Source organism: Branchiostoma floridae, chromosome 7, assembly GCF_000003815.2.
Source record: "Branchiostoma floridae strain S238N-H82 chromosome 7, Bfl_VNyyK, whole genome shotgun sequence".
Classification (NCBI taxonomy): domain Eukaryota; kingdom Metazoa; phylum Chordata; class Leptocardii; order Amphioxiformes; family Branchiostomatidae; genus Branchiostoma; species Branchiostoma floridae.
This window is the reverse complement of record NC_049985.1, coordinates 22,006,970-22,026,598: the sequence shown is the minus strand read 5'-3', so window position 1 is coordinate 22,026,598 and position 19,629 is coordinate 22,006,970. Positions and strand designations below refer to the sequence as shown.

The 19,629-nt window shown below is 37.9% G+C and overlaps 2 protein-coding genes and 2 non-coding genes across 10 annotated transcripts in view; 2 read left to right on the top strand and 2 right to left on the bottom strand.

The window, feature by feature from the left end:
* The window catches only part of LOC118419643, a 49,924-nt gene extending 43,752 nt beyond the window's left edge, over window positions 1-6,172 (bottom strand). For all 7 annotated transcript variants that reach the window (XM_035826126.1, XM_035826129.1, XM_035826130.1 and 4 more), the window contains exon 1: window positions 5,751-6,172. In XM_035826126.1, the coding sequence (XP_035682019.1) occupies window positions 5,751-6,034 (284 nt within the window). In that variant the 5' untranslated portion in view covers window positions 6,035-6,172. The remainder of the gene's footprint in view (window positions 1-5,750) is intronic.
* A 786-nt stretch (window positions 6,173-6,958) lies between these two features.
* Trnat-agu lies at window positions 6,959-7,032 on the top strand. Its single transcript has one exon. It is a non-coding gene; the product is annotated as a tRNA-Thr (tRNA).
* A 331-nt stretch (window positions 7,033-7,363) lies between these two features.
* Window positions 7,364-7,437, bottom strand: Trnat-agu. Its single transcript has one exon. It is a non-coding gene; the product is annotated as a tRNA-Thr (tRNA).
* Window positions 7,438-12,567: 5,130 nt separating this feature from the next.
* LOC118419670 (retinal homeobox protein Rx1-like) lies at window positions 12,568-17,712 on the top strand. The gene is made up of 4 exons (XM_035826184.1): window positions 12,568-12,920; window positions 14,015-14,265; window positions 14,790-14,900; window positions 15,439-17,712. Exons 1-4 carry the CDS (start codon window positions 12,854-12,856, stop codon window positions 15,871-15,873), a joined length of 864 nt encoding a protein of 287 aa, XP_035682077.1. The 5' UTR covers window positions 12,568-12,853; the 3' UTR covers window positions 15,874-17,712.
* Window positions 17,713-19,629: the final 1,917 nt, after the last annotated feature.

The following is a 19,629-nucleotide window of genomic DNA, read 5'->3' as shown; positions in this document are numbered from 1 at the left end:
AAATTAACAGCAACAATCATTGAATCAGTAACATGTGCATCCAAACAACAAAACCACAGCATGTCCAAAGATACTATGTCAGGAAATCCAGCTGCAGTACCAACATCAACTACCAGGAGGCTCAAAATAGAACCTGACTGCCGGACTAACCACACTAACCCATGTACCAAATATCACTACAATCGCTCGATACATATCTGGACACACATACACACTCATGACCTATAAAACTGTGTATACTGGTAACTCTATTTTCGTAGATGTGATGAGTGGGACATAAAGAATCTAAAGCTAGACAAACAAACAAACAAACAAAGAGAAAGCCCTGTTATAAATAATATAATACATAACTTAAAATATAACAGCTATAGTTTACTCTGGTAACACGGTACCATCCCACGGCCCCAACATGAATATAGGGGTGTTTTACTTCATAGGCACTGTTACGTCCATGTCACTGACAAGATTGTGGATACTATCTGAAACGTCTGACCATTTTCAACATCATATCCAGTTGCTTGAGTAACTGCTTTTTGGCATACATAGGCAAGTGTTGTTCTCAGACTGAGTCAGAGGCACTGAGCACTTTTTCTCACAGCCCATCTTTCTGACAGTCAATCTTTTTGACAGTTGAACCTTGCTGATTATAGCAGCCAATAATATTTCTGATTAAACGATCTTTCTGACACAATGACATTCTATCTTCCTGACAGTGACAGCCAATGTTACTGCAGTTATAGACCTGCAACACTCCCGGTGTTTTGGAAATCCTGGAATGGTTGGAAGCATTATGCTGAATATCTGTATTTCAGCCATACGTAGTATGGTGAAATATATTCTGTTCGTAATGTTTCTTCGTTCTCCGTTTTGACCTGCAATCAATTCACAATATTAGTTCCCTTTTGGGGATAACTTACTGTTAAAATGTTCCATTTTTGCACAGAAGTGACTTGGAGTTGGAACAGTCCAATGTTGCGTGGGAATGGGTATGGCTGAAATATGCTGTATTTGCACCCAAGCAAATGTCGGCCTTTCTAGTATTGATTTGTCATGTTGATGTCTGAATCACCACCAGGAGAGTTCATACTCAGGGGAGGCTGTCTCTCTCTCTTGTTTCTGCATGCAATAATCATAATCAACATCCTGCTGATAACAGATCAGACCATTTTATCCCATGATTCATCGGTAATCTTAGTAACTGTCGCAGCAAAATTGGTGTGTAATGTTGCCAATTATGGTAATTTGCATCCAAACAGTGGATTCAAAATTAACAGCATTGTGTGTCTTTGACTCAGACACAGCTTAAGCTTGTATTTGTATGTCAGAATATTGCAACTTCTAACATAATTTGTAAAATGTGAAGTGCATTTATGTGAATATTGAAACACACTGCCTGTTATACATGTATGTTCATGCAATCTTTATAATGTATGCATGAGAGCAAGACTTTCTACCTGTACTATAGTGTGCAGGAAAATTGTGGCATTATTTATCATATGCCAAACTGCATGGTTCATTCTCAGCATTTAAGTAGCAAATCAGTATGGAACATAGAACTGATACATGTACATTGTCTTTAAAACATTTGTATGTAGAACACATTATGCTTTGTTTTTGCATAGATATTTTATGGTCATTTGCGATAGAAAAGTAATGTTAGCTATTATGGCTGGTCATGTATTTTCTAGTAGTTTGTTTCATAATAATACATTGTATGTAAAAGTAACTAAAACGCCTTTTAGGGCTAACACACCAATTTTGTACAAGGTACATGTATAAGCTGTGTTAGACTCTGACCGGACTGTAAGGTTTGATCCATACACACCAGGATAGGCCCCTATACTCTTTTCGATAAGTGCGGTGGGATCTTCAATGAGGCGTGACTCTCCACAATTCAAGAGGACGCTCCTAATCAAAGCTACTTACATTTTGTAAGTACTCCTTTTTACCTGAGTCGAGTGGCGAAATAGACCTTTCCCAAGGATACAGCATTGGGGCCTTCCAGGGATTCAAAGTCAAACACAGAACCTAGTATTTATATTCAAAGTCAACAACCCAATCCATGAGACCACCGTAATGGCTTCAACATAAGAGGAAGGAAGGACCACTCTTCACCTTGGTCCTACTTAGAAGAAATTCACTGACCGGACAAAAATAGAACTTGGGATGGAAAGCTAAGTCCTTCTATTTGTTGCGCACTTTACGGAGTCATGGAGGTCATACATCGTTAGTATCAACAGATAGACAAACTGAACTTAATAAACAAATTTGTATACATGAAGAGCATAATCTACTGTCATTTCTGTCATTACAACTAAGTGTATTTTCTCCATTACTTAGAGTTACCGATAACAGCACTACTGACAATATGGACAGATATTTAACATAAGCCTTAAGGGTGACTGTTTTATTTTCCCCATCACCTCTGCCATGCTGAAACAAGACAACAACAAACATGTACACAATCTGTCAACAGCTGCTGTCATCACTTCACTTTCACTACAGTAGTTGTGTCAGTGGGACACACTTAGGCCTGATCAAGTTAAACATTTGTTCTACAGATCAAACTTTGACCACAAAGACATTCCATAATCATTATTTATCAAACTGAAAGACAAAAAAAAAAACTTTTACGACTTAAGATTCCCTTTCTCACAGTCACAGATATTCAAGGCATAGAACAAATTTCTAAAGAAACTATTTTTCTTTAAAATCTAGCCAGTTTTGTTGACATATCTTAACCAGCTTGGATCTTCAAAAGAATAAAGGTCATAGGTCAATGAAGTAAGATATCCAGATAATGCAATACACAATATTTAAGTTACTCAAGTAACTCGACAACTCTGTGATTTTGCAAAACCTATCAATTTTCTTGAGTTACTTCTGTGTAAAAAATCAAAATTGGATAGAATACTGGTGGTGATATTTGGTTTGGTATTTGACAACAATGAAAACAACCCCCATCGTAAATACATCACTTTTTTTTGTGCTGTAGGCAGAGAGAAAAGAAATCCATTTTTTCTGTGCTCCAAACAATGAACTTGTTGCAGCCCTGGTTGTGTTGGGACACACCAGATGGCCAATATGTACCCTAGGGAGGAAATGGGGACAGTACATTGAGAATAGCCAACAGATGGAATATGGCTAACATTTGGACTAGACCAACTACAACTGAGACACATTTCATAGCAAACAGAATATGAAATTTTGGTACATATTCTTTCTTGCCATAAAACTTGTAGTCAAAGTGGCAAGTGTAATAAAAACATGTAGTTATTGGTGTTAGACAATATGCATTCATCATAATTTGTTTGTGAGTGATGAAGTCAATTAACTCCGGACCTAATTTTGCCAGATGAAATTAAGAGAATGATAGTATATGGCTAACAAGTAGTAACTACACTGTAGAAAAAGACTTTCAGAGTCTAACGGTCAATAAGAAAACATGAAATGTAGTCAACCCTGGACTTTGTACTAGTACATATACGCTCAGACACAATTTTCTTTGAAATGTTCGACCAACTGGACAATAGGGGTGATGTTGCCATGTTTATTGTCACCGGACATTCTAAACAAATGTGGCATATTTTGTATACCCCTGAGTTGTTGTGGTTCAATTCTTATTAAATGAATGTAAACATATACTATATCTTGTTAGCTATGCCAAGGTGGTAATGTTGTTACCAACATCTTTGAAAATTTTGAAAGACATCAAGTAAAGATATTGCAACATTTTATAACTACTATATCACTCTATAACTACTATATCACTTTGTTCGGCTGAAGATTCTGGAACACTGGACCTATCAGAGGGCGTCCCTAAACAAAGCTAGGTACTCCTTTACACCTAAGAGAAGTGAGGTAAGTCTGTAAAGTGCCTTTCCCAAGGGCACAAAATCAGTGACAGGATTTGAACCTAGGACCTCTGGGTCAGTGCCAAACACCCTACTGTTATGCCACATAACCCTACATTCATCAACACCACATAAGTAGCTATAGATTGTAGACTAGACTTGTGACAATACTACCTAACCACTGTACCAACCCACCAAAAATGGACTATTGTGTATGAAGAAAGACGCACTTAACACTACGACCATTGAACAAAAACCACACACTGTTTACTGAGTTTATGTTACATTTTTGTAATCAGTTCACTTCAGTTTTTCTTATGTCATACAGTATACATGTACTTTTGTTGACTTTATGTTATTTGATGGTTTTAATTTGTAATGTTGATGGACGACTCCAGGAAGAATAGAGTTATGATAATAATTGTAACTCTAATTGGAGATCGAAATAAACAAACAAACAAACACTGTCACTTTCAACTATCAAAACCGAAATAAGCCTATAGCTAAATCCTGACTCTAGATTCAACATAACAGCTGTTACAGTCAGTTCTGTAATACACAATCTCTGTCTGGCTTCCCCCTGTGCAAAATAGGATCTATTCACTACTAGCATTTTCACCTGCAAGGCTTCTTTCATTATCTTATCTACATGCCAATTAACACATGAAATCTTATGTAAATGTACAATGACAACAAGAAGCCCTACTTAAAAAGGCACACTAGGAATCTGATTAAAACTATTTGACAAACGACTGATAAGCAACAAAAACAATCAGTTAAAACTATCAGAAAGTGGGGGCCATATTCTATGGAAGTAATTCTGGCCATAGTTATGTAAAGTCTTGATAATACATTTACTTTGCAGGGCAGCATAAAAAATGGGTCAATTTGAAAGGCTCTTGATGTAGAAGATAATGAAATCCAAGTTGCACCAATCTTTGTCTGAGTTAATGAGGCAATATCCACCACACAGCACTAACAGTTACACTAACAGGCAATGTAGTGCATGTGTGATATATTATACTGCCAGCTCACAGCTCGAAAGTAATAATCAGCTCCGTGTTCTAACGTGTCTTCAGTCTTCACGGTTTTCACTTTTAAAATGTTAAGAAGCATACATTATATAACCAAACATAGAAACCACTTCAAACCAGCATGACCTGGCACTATGACAAGGACATATCGCTATAATAGTTTCAGTGTTGAAGCCTGTTATATAAAACATTAAGGTCATGACTTCTACTAACAATAGCTGGTAGAACTGTCGGGCATGTCAGCTTCCTCCCTACGCACTCGCATAAAGTTACATCATCAGAAAGACCTACGCCTATCACGTCATCAGAATGACCTCCAAACCCCACTTTGAATTGCAGAATTTTGCAAGACATCTATATATAATATTGCATGCAAAGTAATATAGTATTACAAAGTATGGACCAATAATACCCACTCCAGAAAAATAAAACTTTAAGTTTTACCTGATCTAACAAAATTGGTATTCAATATATGTAGTGAAATAGATGGAATCAGATTCATTCAGTTTGCGTGTTTGTTGTATTTTATGTTGTTTGTTGTGTTGTTTTGTAAAATTAAGGACATCACACCCAAATATAGTCAGACCGGATCATGACATCAGTGACAGCTACTAGATGTGTTGACGTCATTTTAGCAAAATCTGACGGGCGATCCTACGACATCTGGAATTATCTGATCTAATCTCTCTTTTTCTTGTCCATAATCTGTCTATGATCTATTAGGAAATGACGTTACAACGTAGCTATGTCAAACAGAGTCCACATAAGACGAACATTTTTAAAGCATCCCAACACCGGAAGTAAAGCAAAACATTACAAATATTTATCGAACCCACCGAATTTTAGAACCCCAAAAACTTACCAGCTATCTTCCTTTTCTTCGTCATCTTCGTCGTCGCTCATGATTTTCACTAAATCCACTTCGTCTAGAGACATGTTGGCCAGTTTTTTGTTGAGTTCTTGCTCCCTGTTCTTCTGCTGAGTTGAAGTCATCATCTTGCGTTGCTTCGTTGGCGAGTCCGTTATGGACTGTCCCGACCGACGGGCGTTCCGCAACTGTTCGTTCTGTTTTTCCAACTTCTTCACCAGATCCTGGAGTTTTTTGACCTCCAGTTCTGGGTCGATGTTTTGATCTATCTCTTCCATGTCGTCTGGTGGTGTACAGGTTTCCAAATCCGGTAGAAAAACTCGTTTGTTTGTGGGAGAATCGGCGACGACTTGTCTCTTTCACCCCCGGTCCGCCATCTTTCTTCCAGGTCTGTTGTACGCATGCGCCAACTCGAACATTTTTGTATCATAGGAAAACTACTGTCTGAACATTTGCCAACAATATGACAATATTTTTAAAGGTTTGCAAAAAAATAAACTTGATGATAGATTCTTCAAATAACATATGTAACAAGTTTGATTGTAAATCAACTTACTTATTATCATTTTCAGGTGTTATCACTTTTTGAATTGCACTTTGATTTCTCACAATAGGTTGGATTGATAAAAAGCACTTTAATTTAAATTCCTGAAGTTGATGATACATTTTCTTCATTCAAATTGCAGTGGACTATATGCGCCAATTTAAGTTAAAAATTCAGACATATCCAAAATATAATGTCTTTAGCTAATGCATAAGAAACTAAGAAAGTTATGAAATCAAGATTTCTTATCAATATCCAACAACTTAATTAATGAAAAGTGGGAGTTGCCTAGCTCTTGCGAGTCTTTCGATTAAATTTTGCTTTTAGGTTGGTACAAATGTGTTTCGTTTTTGGTATCCATCCAGGCAGGAGACATTCAGACTGACTTAATTTTGATCCGCAAGAGGTCGCTGCTGAGTGGTCACATGTTGCAGCGTCATCATGCGATAATTTTGAAAAGTGCATATAACAATGGCTGACAGTGAATCATTCTGGTACATTGCAGTACGAAACCATTACCTAATTATTGTAGTTTTCAAGAAATTGTCAGGAAATAAGAACAAGCTACCGGAATGTACGTGTTGTTTGACACACTGAAATACGACTATGTACTTGGAAAAGAAGTATAAAAATTGTTAACCGGCCGCCGTCGTCATGAGCCTTCATAGCTCAGTTGGTTAGAGCGCTGGTCTAGTAAACCAGAGGTCGAGAGTTCAAATCTCTCTGAAGGCTATTTTGTTAAAATTCCTTTTACTCTTTTTTTAAAACGCTTTCTTTAAATTCGGGGGTGTGTACAAGCTCCGATAGTCACGTAAAGCAATTTATATTTCTAAATTTTCTTTTATTTCCGCGTGTGTGCAAAAGTGTTAATCGCATTTTGTCAATGCGGTCACCGTCTATCCCGGCCTTACTTTCTAGTTTGTTGTTAACGAACCGTTTTACCATAAAGCAAACTAAAAAAAAATCATTATATGAAATATATTTTTAAAATGTATCTATGAGCGGATGGTATAGAAATAAGATAAAGGAATAAAAACAATAAAAAAGGTGAATTAAAAAAAGTAGCCACCAATGAGATTTGAACTCATGACCTCTGGTTTACTAGACCAGCGCTCTAACCAACTGAGCTATGGCGGCTGATGGTGGCAGGCGACGCTAATTTGGCGACTGGAATTTCAATACTTGTTCTCTGGCAAGCCAATTGTATTTTTGGTGTGTGAGATCAAGGATTCTTTGTGATTTTTTTTCATATAGCCTCCTTGCTATGATGTGAATCAGGAAATAATGGTTCGTTCGTGTATAGCTACAAATTGATATATTTTGGGGGCAAAACGAATAAAGTAAAATTTATCAGAATCTATTTCAAGTTTTCGAAAAAAATCTCATTGTCTTTCGAGTATCGGCTTTCAATGTCTCATGTGCAAATAAATGCGAATCCAACACTTAAAGTCATGGTAGTTTTTATTTCATAAACCGTATGTCGAACGAGTTATTTTGACAATACATATATGTGGTTTCTGTATTTCTGCTTCGTAAAAAAAATGTGAGTGTAGGATTAAACGTTGGTACATGTGAAACTGAAACCTCCTTGCTTAAAGTTAAACTAAACCACATATCCTACGTTTAAAGACAATTATATCTCTACAAAAAGATAAAACACAGAGATTACTTCCGGGTGTTTCGAATGAAAAGCATTACGCCTGCTAGAATAAACTGGTACAAGTTGAACTACTCTCCAAGCAGAGGTTAGGCTCCGGCTGTTTTTTAACGGTTTTTTTAGTCGTTTTTATCGGGCTTTTTACTTTTTTATATATCTTGCTGTGTCAAAACCTAACGTACTTCAAGAAAAATGACAAAATAGAAAGCCCGATAAAAACGACTAAAAAAAACAGCCTGAGCCTAACCTCTGCTTGGAGAGTAGGTAGAACAAGTTAATACAAGCTTGTAACTAAATTTAGCTAGTAACGTTACATATCCTATGCATGGTTTTACAAACTGGCAAAATACCGACAAATGATAATATTAAAATAACATTATTATTTTTCATTAATAATGATAGATAATGATAATCAATGATCTTTTAGAAGAAGAAGAATAGGGCATCGTTTTCACAACGTCGAAGTCCAAGAGAAAACACTTTTTAAAATCTGTTTAGCTATAGCTAGCTGTATTTGAGTATATCATTACTGTAAAGTTGCTATATACCCATTGCGTTAGCGTGAAGTTCCAAAGAAATATAGAGGGCGTTTGAACTAATTTTGGGGTTACATATGCTGAAACTGGCCAAACTTGGGGAAATGATTGTTCAGGGGCAAATAGTCCAATTTCCAAAGACATTGTATATAGAATTTTTTTTTTTTTTATTTATTCAAAATGCGACGGTACATTACAAGACCTATAGGCACCACAGCAGATTGCATAGGTCCACAAATAACATAACTATACAACGGTACAAGACAAATTTACATACGACGGTATATACATAATGGTATTAGAGAAATGCGAAATAAAATACTACGAAAGCTTGAAAGTGAATAACATTCTACGGGAGGTCAGAGGTCGAAATTTAGGTAATGAGAAGCAAGTTTCAGTATAGCTAAATAAATGCAGATTAGAGGGCTATTAAGTTGTCGGAATATACAAGTCAGCATTTGTGTGGGCTACTAGGCTACAATAGGCTATTGTATATAGATAGTCCTTGGATAGTCTATAACCTCACTGGATAGTCTGCTAGCGACTTCGCGTCCCGCCAAAGTTTAATTTTGGCGCCTGGTCCAGCCACACTAGGGGGAAGTGACAAGACAGGTGCTAGACTCGGTGGTACTTTGATGTCCGCACAGCGACGCGTCCATAGCAGGTGACGACAACACCGACAATGGTTAAAACGACAACAATCAACAGTCTCACCAGGTGAGCTAGGCGGCGCTTCTGATCCGCCGCCTCCACCAAAAGAAAACACGTACATGACAATTGAAAAACAACAGATACCAAAACGTGGACGCCGACTGTCGAATTTCTCCTCCGTTTTCCCACGACTATTTGGGACAAACAGTTGGTCTGTTGTATTTTCCAAACGTAAAAAAGTCAACGAAGGAGTGAAAATTGTTTTAATTTTGCATGAAAAATAACAAATCGCTTAGTACATCGTAATCACAGTAGGTTGTTGGGGTGTGATATTCGTGGTGTTGACAGACAACATTCCACAGAAATTATACACAATATGTCAAAAACACAGTTCACACAAAGTCAAGACTTTGAGAGTACTTTTTGCTACAAGACTGCGGAGCGATTACAAGACAAGTGAGACTTCGCGCTCTCATTCGGAATTTATATCCCTGTAAACTCTTGTTTCCGGTAACGTTATCTCCTTTCCCAAACATTACATTTCTGTAAAAACGGAAATGAAATTATGGCATATACATGTAATAGTATCACACTAGAGCTAGTAGCAAGGATAAAAGTCAAAATAACCAAAAAGTACAGCCCCACATGCCTCTCGGGATCCCATCCTTACCCATAAAACAAAAGACTTTCGTGCAGGACCTTACAGAACCTTACGAAAGGTTTATTTTTCTTGTGACAATAAAGTTCTATATAAGCAAGGAGATATAAGTATATTGTCCTTGTGTGCATACTGACTTTTTAGTCCCATTTTGCTACTCTAGACAGACGTTAGACTAGGCAAGGAGGTTATATTAAACCTCTCTGGACTGGCTGCTTTTTATCCGCCAGCTTGGGTACTATTACTATCTCACCGTGACTATCTTGGTTAATGACATCAATAAAAGTTTATTTGCAAATCCATGCCCGATGGCTAATTGCAAGTACATGGTCAAAACATAGGAGATAATATACAAGTGACAATGAAAAGTTATAAACAACATTCTACTGTGATACTAGTGTTGACTATTTCTAAACAGGTTGAGTTTGGTCTTTTTTGGAAGCAGAGGGGGACGAAAAACTCCACCTTTTCTACAATTTGTGGATTCTGCGATTTCAAGAGAAAAGTCGCTTTATGTTCAATATCACCGCCACATTCTGGCTCGGTACAAGGCCGATTAATAAGTTTGACAAGTGAATCAGCACGACAGTTATTAATCAGCGAAACGAAAACCAGCAGCCAGATTAATTGGCCTCGGGGATTAGGGATTAGTACGCTTACTACAGTAGCTGTGGTCCCGGACTTCCCAGTAGCTCGGAGTAGTCTCCAAGCAGACCCTACGGTGCCATAACATAGTATCAAAGCTGGCCAAGGAGTATAGTCGACCAAAGGGAGTCAAACGGGCACCATACACACTCCTAGGCTGGCTCAACTCCTCTGTCAGCTTTTGATACTATCTTATGCTACCGTAGGATACTATCTTATGCTACCGTAGGATCTGCTTGGAGATTAGTTCGGACCTGGTACATCTGTGATGGTGTCGCGATAACTCGCACAACAAGATTATGCAAATTTCGGGGCCCAGATATCAGAGTAGGAGGGTTTTAATCTTCTTAACGTCTTGTTGATGTTTAAGGATGAAAGAAGGGGGTGTAGCTGTATGGAGATTTTGAACAACAGGTCAAATATAATATGATAATCATATAGTTTTTCTTGGAGAGTTCCGTAGACGTTAGGGGAAGTTGACTTGTGTATTCATGAGTTGTGAGACCTCGCACAAATTTTCTAATCTCCAAGCAGATCCTACAATGGCACATGATAGTACCAAACTGGCCAGGAGATAGTCAGCCAAGAGGTGTACATTTGCCAGTAGAGAAACACACTCCTAAGCCGGCTTCACTCCTCTGTCAGCTTTTGATACTATCTTATGCTACCGTAGGATCTGCTTGGAGATTACAAATTTTCAGTGCTCTTTGATTTAACCCTTGTCCTGCTGAGAATTTTTTTTGCTAATCTAACCCCCCTATTAAAGCTTGTTAATTAATCAGATCAGTAAAACTTGACCGATTCTGTGCTGTTGAGGTAGATTTACTTCCCCAATAAGTTCGCTGCGGTATGCAACATTTAATTGAGAAATGCCCCAAACCCATAAAGATACTGGACCCAAATACAGGCATCATATGTGTGCAGGACAAGGGTTTTAAAAAAAAGTTCAGTGCACTTTTAATACTTTTAAAAAGTAGAAATCGGCTCAATAGGCTGGATAGCAAGCTGTACTGTATGACCGGATATCATAAACTCCTCTATCATATCATCTTACCTTTTTAACCGATTTTCACTTTTTCCAGCAACCTCTGGAATCTAGAAACATTACAATATTGACCAAATAGACAAAGAAGTGGGAGAGAGACAGAGAAGTACAGTTTGCGACCAGCACTTCACTCCTCTAGCCGACTTTTCCCTATGATTCTGACATTTTATCTGTATACTAGTACATCAGACCAATGAGTTTTTTTTAACCTCCTTTATTAGGCCAAATTCCAAGCAAATTCTAATATTTTTCCAGCGACCTGGAGTTTTATCAAGGTTACGATTTATACAGCTCTGGCTACAGGCAAGCATTTGTAACGGCATGTAACACAAGAGAAGATTATTCAATAGACACTTAAATTTCTCAACTTTATTATGAAGACATAACATTAGACTTTCATACACGGTATGCTGAACAAAAAGAAACACAACAACTTTTGTTCAAATTCTCTGTCCTAGGCCCATATTAAAGAGTAAGACGAATTTTTGTCAACAAATCACAGACTGCAACAGTAACAAGCGTCGCGCCCAGAACCAATACAGGTAAAGCAAATACATGTACATGCAAGTTACACTTCCCACGGCAATCATAAGTCTCTAAAATAACGAAATAAGTTTAATAACGGGGTAAAACATACAGAGGCCATGTAAAAACCCACAACAAAAAGAAACAACTTTCAACAAAATCGTTCAAGTCGCACGCCTATCATGGCTCTCTAGTTTATTTTAGCCCAGCGTCGGAACTTTCTCTCTTCAAACAATTCCTACTAGACAAGTTTTCTTTGTGGTCACAGTTTTTATTTTAACCGCCTCTTTTCAAACGTGGATTGGTTTGTATAAACACCTATTCCAAAAACCACGCCGTCGTCAGCACACGCGCGCGTCACAGCGGGACAACGACAACGCCAAGCGCACGATCAAAGAGACACCGCTATTGTTATGTTAATGACGGGCTTTCAGAAATTATGGGGCTACAACTTTCCCAGGATGGTCAAAGCCGGCGGGTCCCTTCCGCGCGAGCCGCCTCATGCATAGCAAAGGTACCGGCTTGACATGATGACAATAGACGGGGTAGTGACGTGGGTGAGAGGGTGGGGGATAAAGACAAGCTGCGAGCAAACAGGCGCCTTGTCAATCAGATAGTGACGGTGGAAACAGCCACTTCGAACTTGGGCTCCGTCTCGATAACATCGTTTGCTTTCCGCTCTTCAATACTTTCTCTTGTCCAAACTCTACCACGCGTTTATTGTTTGACAAATTCCCTCAGTAAGTCATTCGTATTTAGTTGAGGAAAAGTTTGTGCGCCGTCATCAGAAGATTTTGCGGATTCGCTGACCAGGATTTTACGGATTTTGAGACAAGATGCTGTGCACGGCTAGACCACCAGAGATGATCAACACTTTCAAACAGGAGCCTCAAGATATTATAAGTAAGTCACTCTTTTTACTTTGTTCTTCCATTTCCCTCACATTTGAAACACTACACAGTATGGAGGGATTTTCTAGTTATATTTAGAGATTTCTAGTTATATCTAGAGATATTGCGATCGACTTTCGTTCGTATAAAATATGCCCAAATCTAAATGAAAACTCTTTGCTAAAATATAGACTGTATTTTATTTGACGCGTTAGTGTAGAGACAAGGAAACCCCGAAGAAAACAAATTTACGATCATGACTATTCGTTAAAGTCTGAGCAAAAACTTGTACTTTGCGGCTGTGAAAAATATTTTCTGAGATAAAATCGTCTGATTTTGAGGCTCTTGTCAGGCGCATATGGCAAAACACGTCAGGATCAGAATTAACACGATAATGCCAAGAGATTTTCGGCAAATAGAACGCTGATGTGAAAATATGTAATCTCGCGTTTCCCATATGATAAAAAAATCACAACAGACAGAGAACACATCGCATTATGATAAGGAAGTAAAACTTTATAACAGTGGTTGCACATTTACCGTAAACTACGTTTTCTATGAACTTTTTTTACCACTTGTGTGTGTCTGTATATCCGTGCGCCAAGCTGTGTAGATGATGCTAAGATGATTAGAGTTGCGAATTCCTGCCGTGCTCGGCTTGTCGGCCTTTTCTAAGAACAGGTTTCTTAGAAAATGAATTTTTTATTCTTTATGTAATCTTTTCTTCCTACGTTCCGTGGGCGCGATTATGGATAGCTGACCTTGTATATTCATAATTCTAGGTGTGCGAAAGGGCACAAATTTTTCAGGTCTCTTACCTATAGAGAGAACGATATCTAGTTTGTTTGTTTGTTTATTTATTTCGATCTCCAATAGACTTATAATCGCAATATCTATTCTTCCTGGAGTCCATTGTAAAAAATATTCGTGTCAGATCTGTACTAACGATAACATAGAAATCAAAATCTCCTCATAATTTCCTCAAGTAAACGATTTGCATGACAAATGCATACTTTCTATCACCCCACTTTCCATCGCAAATTATTTATTCACTTGTGTATGTATTTAAAACACGTTCTAACCTTTGCCTGTTCTGTGTGATTTCAGACGACTGGAACATGTACCACACACTGTCTACCTACCACGCCGAGGATAGCTACATCCCACCCTCGGCACCACAGCCGCACGTTCCGCCCATGAGGAAGAAACAGCCGCCCGTCGGCAGGAACAGGAAGAACGCCTACATGCCGCACCAGGTGCAACTGCTAGAGGGCGTTTATCAAGCCACCAAGATGCCGGACTCCGCCCAGAAGAACGTCATTGCCACCTTTGTGGGAGTTGGCTCCAAGCAAGTCCAGGTGAGAAAAGTTTTTCCTTTTGAGTTTTTCTTCAGCAACTTAAGCCATTCGTTCGAAATTTATTTATTCCTTATTCCCTAAAGCTTCAATAACTAGCACTGTATTTCATCCCGTTTCTGATGTAAAATAAGGCATCAATCTAGTTTCTTGAGAAACCTTTGTATAATCTTAGTAACTCCGTGTGTTTAACATTCATTGACATAACTGAAAATGTGATTTTTAGACTATTTTAGAAATATTCTATACTGGATTTTTGTATGGAGGTATATACATACATACATATGATACAGTATTACATAGAATATAGAAGAAGTTTATTTGCAAGTTCGTGCCCGAGGGCTAATTGCAAGTACATGGTATAAACATAGTAAATATACAAGTGACAATAGACAGTTATGAACAATATTCTACTGTAATACTAGAGTTGGCTATTTCTAAACATATTGGGAGTTGTTTATTTGTTGTGATAGTTGTGGTACCTGTTGTTCAGTTTTATTTACAAACTGTTGTGTGTTTTCCAACAGACGTGGTTCCAGAACCGACGCAGTCGTGACAGAAGAGTGGGCGCCGCCCTGGCCAGTCTGCCACACCGCGCCATGGGTCCGCAGCTCATCGCAGAGGAATACATGCAGAAGGTGTGTACTGATTCTGATCATTATTGTACTTAATGCTAGTTCACCTTTATCTGCAGGTTAACCTATATCCGTTGTTTTTCAAAACAGGGTGTTTAGGCACATCAAGCTGACGAGCGATAGTTTTGAACTATAATATACTGACAATACTGAAATTTCAAACCAACGTCCGTCAACGTATTATATCCCCAAATACCCTGTTTTCCAAAGCAACGGATATAGGTTACCCAACGGATAAAGGTGAACTAGCGTTATATTGGTCACATACCCAGACTAAGGGTGGTCTCAATTGCAATACACCGAGTGGTCATCTTGGGCAATTCGCTTAATGCTTGTGTCTATGGGCAGGAATCATTTTGAGACCGTCAATATAACCGGTTGTCTTGTGGTGGTTTGTGCTATTATGTCAAGTGTGGTCAAAAGTAAAAGGCTGATTGTGAAAAACACCTTAAAAATGGTCCAAAACACTCTACCCTAAGTGTTGAAGAGTTCATAAGATAATTTCTTTATCACAAAGCTAATAGAAACATTTTTGTTCCAGGTCATCAGTGAGGTCATGGCGGCCAAGGAGCCAATGAGCAACCGGAAGCGACAGTCCATCAAACTCAGCAGCAGCCCAGTTTCCACGGCAACAAGCCCAAGCTACACTGCCCCGCCCTCAGCAGCCTCCATCACAGCATCCCCGCCCCATCCCAAGTCACCAGACAGCAACAACAACTCCAAGTGCAGTGCAGCATCGCCTCCTAGCAACATTGAGAAGGACTGCAGCGTAAAGTCACCAGCTGAACAGCAGGGCACCCCAGGTTATGTGGAAGCACCACTCCAGTACCTGCCCAGCATGTCGTTCATGAACCCGGGAGCGACCGCCACGGTACACTGGTTCTACGAGGATCACGTGGGAACGGACGATATTCGCGAGTACAACAGAACGGTGGTGATGCCCGAGAAATACCACCCTATCCCCTCATCTTACTAGAAACAGTTGTGGACATAACTTGCTACTGTATTGCATTCTCAGTGCTAAGTACAGCCATTCTACTTTTATCTGGCAAGAAGCTGCGTTCAAAGAGTCGTAACATGTAAAGATAGGTTTGTTTATGAGGCTGTAAATATTTTGTATATATACTAAAATCTATTATGTTGAAAGGTTGAAGAAGCATAAAGTTGTGTTGTATTATGTTGTGTTTTACAATCCATAAGTTCTTTTATGTTATCATTGGTTATTTCTTGTTGCAAAAATATATATAACCACACCAACTTCATTCTGTTTAATACTATTTTTATTGTATTTCCACCATGGTAACAAGCAGATTTGAATATCTGAATAATGATATTTTTGTAAAGATTGCACAAAATGTTCTAGTTGCAACTACACCATCTGCAAAGTACAATACAGTCGCCAACAAGTTCAAATAAACATTAACATTCTATAACATACTGTCTGCATTCTGACTTCTTGAAAAGACACAGTCTTTTTTACAACAGCTTTTTAAAACCTAGGCAAGCGCAACGAACTTAGCACACATTTAGCGCAAGAATCAAGAAAGGGTATTATGTATTTTGAAGGAAGAATCCAAATACAACAAATGTATTATCACCACATATCTAGGGCAGTGGTTTCAACAAGGTCCTGTATAAGACCAGTAAAACTTGTCTAATTACTGATCATCTTTAATTGTAAGATGGATGAAAATAATAGACTATAGAGCATGCAAGTAAGCTGGAATGAAAACCATATCAATAAAACATCTTGTTTTCAAAGCAGGTGACCTTTGTATAAACTAGAATGCACAGCATAGGAATCAAAGACTATTACATACATAATCACCAAAATCACAAATATGTTCTAACATTGCTGATAATACGAATGTGGTAAAATTCATAAGAAAGAGCTTGAGTAATATGTATGTCTATCAACATCAGCATTGTTATATAACCATTTAATAATCATAATATTCCATTGGTAAATCAGAGTATATACTGTAGCCATATCACAATCTAGTATTAGTGTATTATTGATAATACAGGTTTACAATTGCTGATTTTGCGATGTCAGGATCTGTCTATAGTTGCTATGAATTAACTGTACACAAAGAAATGTTCAAAGATAAACTTCAATGCTGAGAAAGCTTATCCATGTTTCTAACACAATATCACAGACTGAACTTACATTATATGATTAGATAATAACTCAACAAAAGCAATTGCTGTTAGGCAGAGGCATAACTTTTATAGTATTCAAGCTTGAAAAATGCAGCATAGAATGTTTAGGATAATTTACTGAGATAGCGTCAAGCTAAAAATAGCAAGCAAAATGCAATTTAGTAATCATTTAACAAGTCCTCAAGGCAATACACGGCCTTGGGCAAAGGGGTAACTTCAGTCAATGCTGTTTTTAATGAATATTGATGATCAAGCTCTAGCTATAACGATATATACTTTAGCATTATAAACTGATTACAAATATCCAGGGTCAGGTTTTGTCTAATGGATTATCAATGAGTCCGTCCTATAGGGTGTCCTTATGTCACCCCGTGGTCAAATCAATCTTACAAATGCACTGCACTTGGAGACATGACATGGAACTGAATAGCTCTGATACAGAGGACTATTCGCTATTTACAATGGCCTATGCACCGGCTCACTCTGGAACAAACACTTACTTATATAATATGTTTGAAGACTCGTCTGAACATAATGATTTTAGTATAAATTATCTGTATCTATATAGCCGGTATAACCGCCCTTTGGCATAACACACCAGCTTAACAGTAACACACCAGCTTAAAAGTAGACCCAGAGAGTTAGGACCTTGCAGAACTGAACACTCTATACATGAAGTATAATGCTAATGCTAGGTTCTGTTATTGTAGTGTTCCCTTTTTGCTTCAAAAAAAGTACAATTAACTGTAAGGAAATGTTGGTTAAAGTTTGTCTGCTTTTTGAAACACATTCCCAATGGCAGTTACCCCAAGCCAACCCCAATCCTCCCCTAAAACTAATACTAACAAGTCAGCGTCACTGACGAAAACTAGTGGATGCTAGTTTAAACCGTTTCAAAAATCATATCCAGTTGCTTGAGTAACTGCTTTTTGGCATATAATACTAACAAGACTTTGATATAAAATGGTTAGTTTTTCACACTAATAATGTACAAGTATATACCACCTTTGTCAAAGTCACTTCAAGACAGCTACTGTGTCACAATTAATGCTTCTAGTCTAATAGTATTTGATGTGGTCTTTTGAAATTGAGACAGACTTACACATCACATTCTGTACAAGTTTTAATAGAAGGGTTTTACTAATGCTATGTTTAGTATCAAGACAAACAAATGTTCTTATTACAATAGCTTGAAGAACTGAAATTCAGATTAAAATCTGGCAATGTTCTGCTACTTGTTCTTGGTTTGGTCTCTAAACCTGTAGCTTTACTATCTGAGGAAAGTATATATTAGTGTAATTATAATGCTTGTGGTCAAAGTCAACCATTGTTCAAAGAACCCTATGACCCTGTTGCATAGCCACGACTGTTGGCGGGCTTCTTTTTGTTTGCAGTTTTATATATTAGCCCTAACGTATAAGACTGCAAGCAAAAGAAGCCCACTAACAGTCGCTGTGGCTACCTGTTACAGAACTTTGTACATTGCAGCATTCCTGATAGTAAGAAAACTTAAGACTGCTCAAAATGTATCAAACAACTTAGGGAAGATCTTAAGTTTACAGTGCCAACCTAAAAGATAGAGGCTTGTGGCAAACTGGGATAGTTAGGACATCTTGGTTTGTTTGGAACTGTTAGATATTGAATGTCATTAAATTTTGTCGTACGACAAGCCTTTACATCTATGTGCAAGCATGATAGTGCGAGAGTGAGTAATACTATGTTCAATGGCTATAAAAAGTTTAAAGCCTGTAAATTGTACTCCTTGCACTTGTACAGCTCAGCCCATACTATATAAAGTTGAACACAAAAGGATAATGAATCTGGTATATGTATAATATAGTATTGTATACTGTACACATTTAAAAGTAAATATGATGCTTGATTTTGCTTCACTTCACATTACTGAGTTTCTTTTTGCACAACAGGTTTTGTCTTTCCGATAAAAGTTTCTTCAATGCCTGAAATCAGTCATACTGGAGACAGACAACTGGTGGGGTCTTTTCAGTGGACAGGAATTGAAAAATCTGCATGTCAGTATTAACACAAATCACACCTTCAAAGACAGTGGAAGCTGTGTGAAATTTTCAAATTTCATCCAGTTCCTTGTAACTACATGTACATGTACAAGTATTACAACTATCACCTTTCATACCTTCTTAAACTTTCTACATTTTCATATAAATGTAGTCCAATTGTGATTTTAAGATTACATTTCCTGCAACAAATCTTCATTTACTTACTACCTTAAATTTCTTGTAACAAGGTAAAAGGTAACGGTACTCCCATAGCTTTTTAAATGCCATATGCTGAACTGAACTGAACTGAATAGGGGTAGTGGGTTTTTATCCACTATGTCTGGGCACAATATTAGCTCTACCCTTCCCTTTCCACTGCCTTTTAGTTTTACCTATCAAACTAAAGTCAGGTACCCAATGTCACACATGAGTGAAGTGAGGAAAGTTGTGTTAAGTGCCTTTCCCAAGGACACAAGATCGGTGCATTGTAGCATGGCAGGATTCAAACCCAGGACCTCTGGATTCTGGACCAAACACCCTCCAGTTACACTACA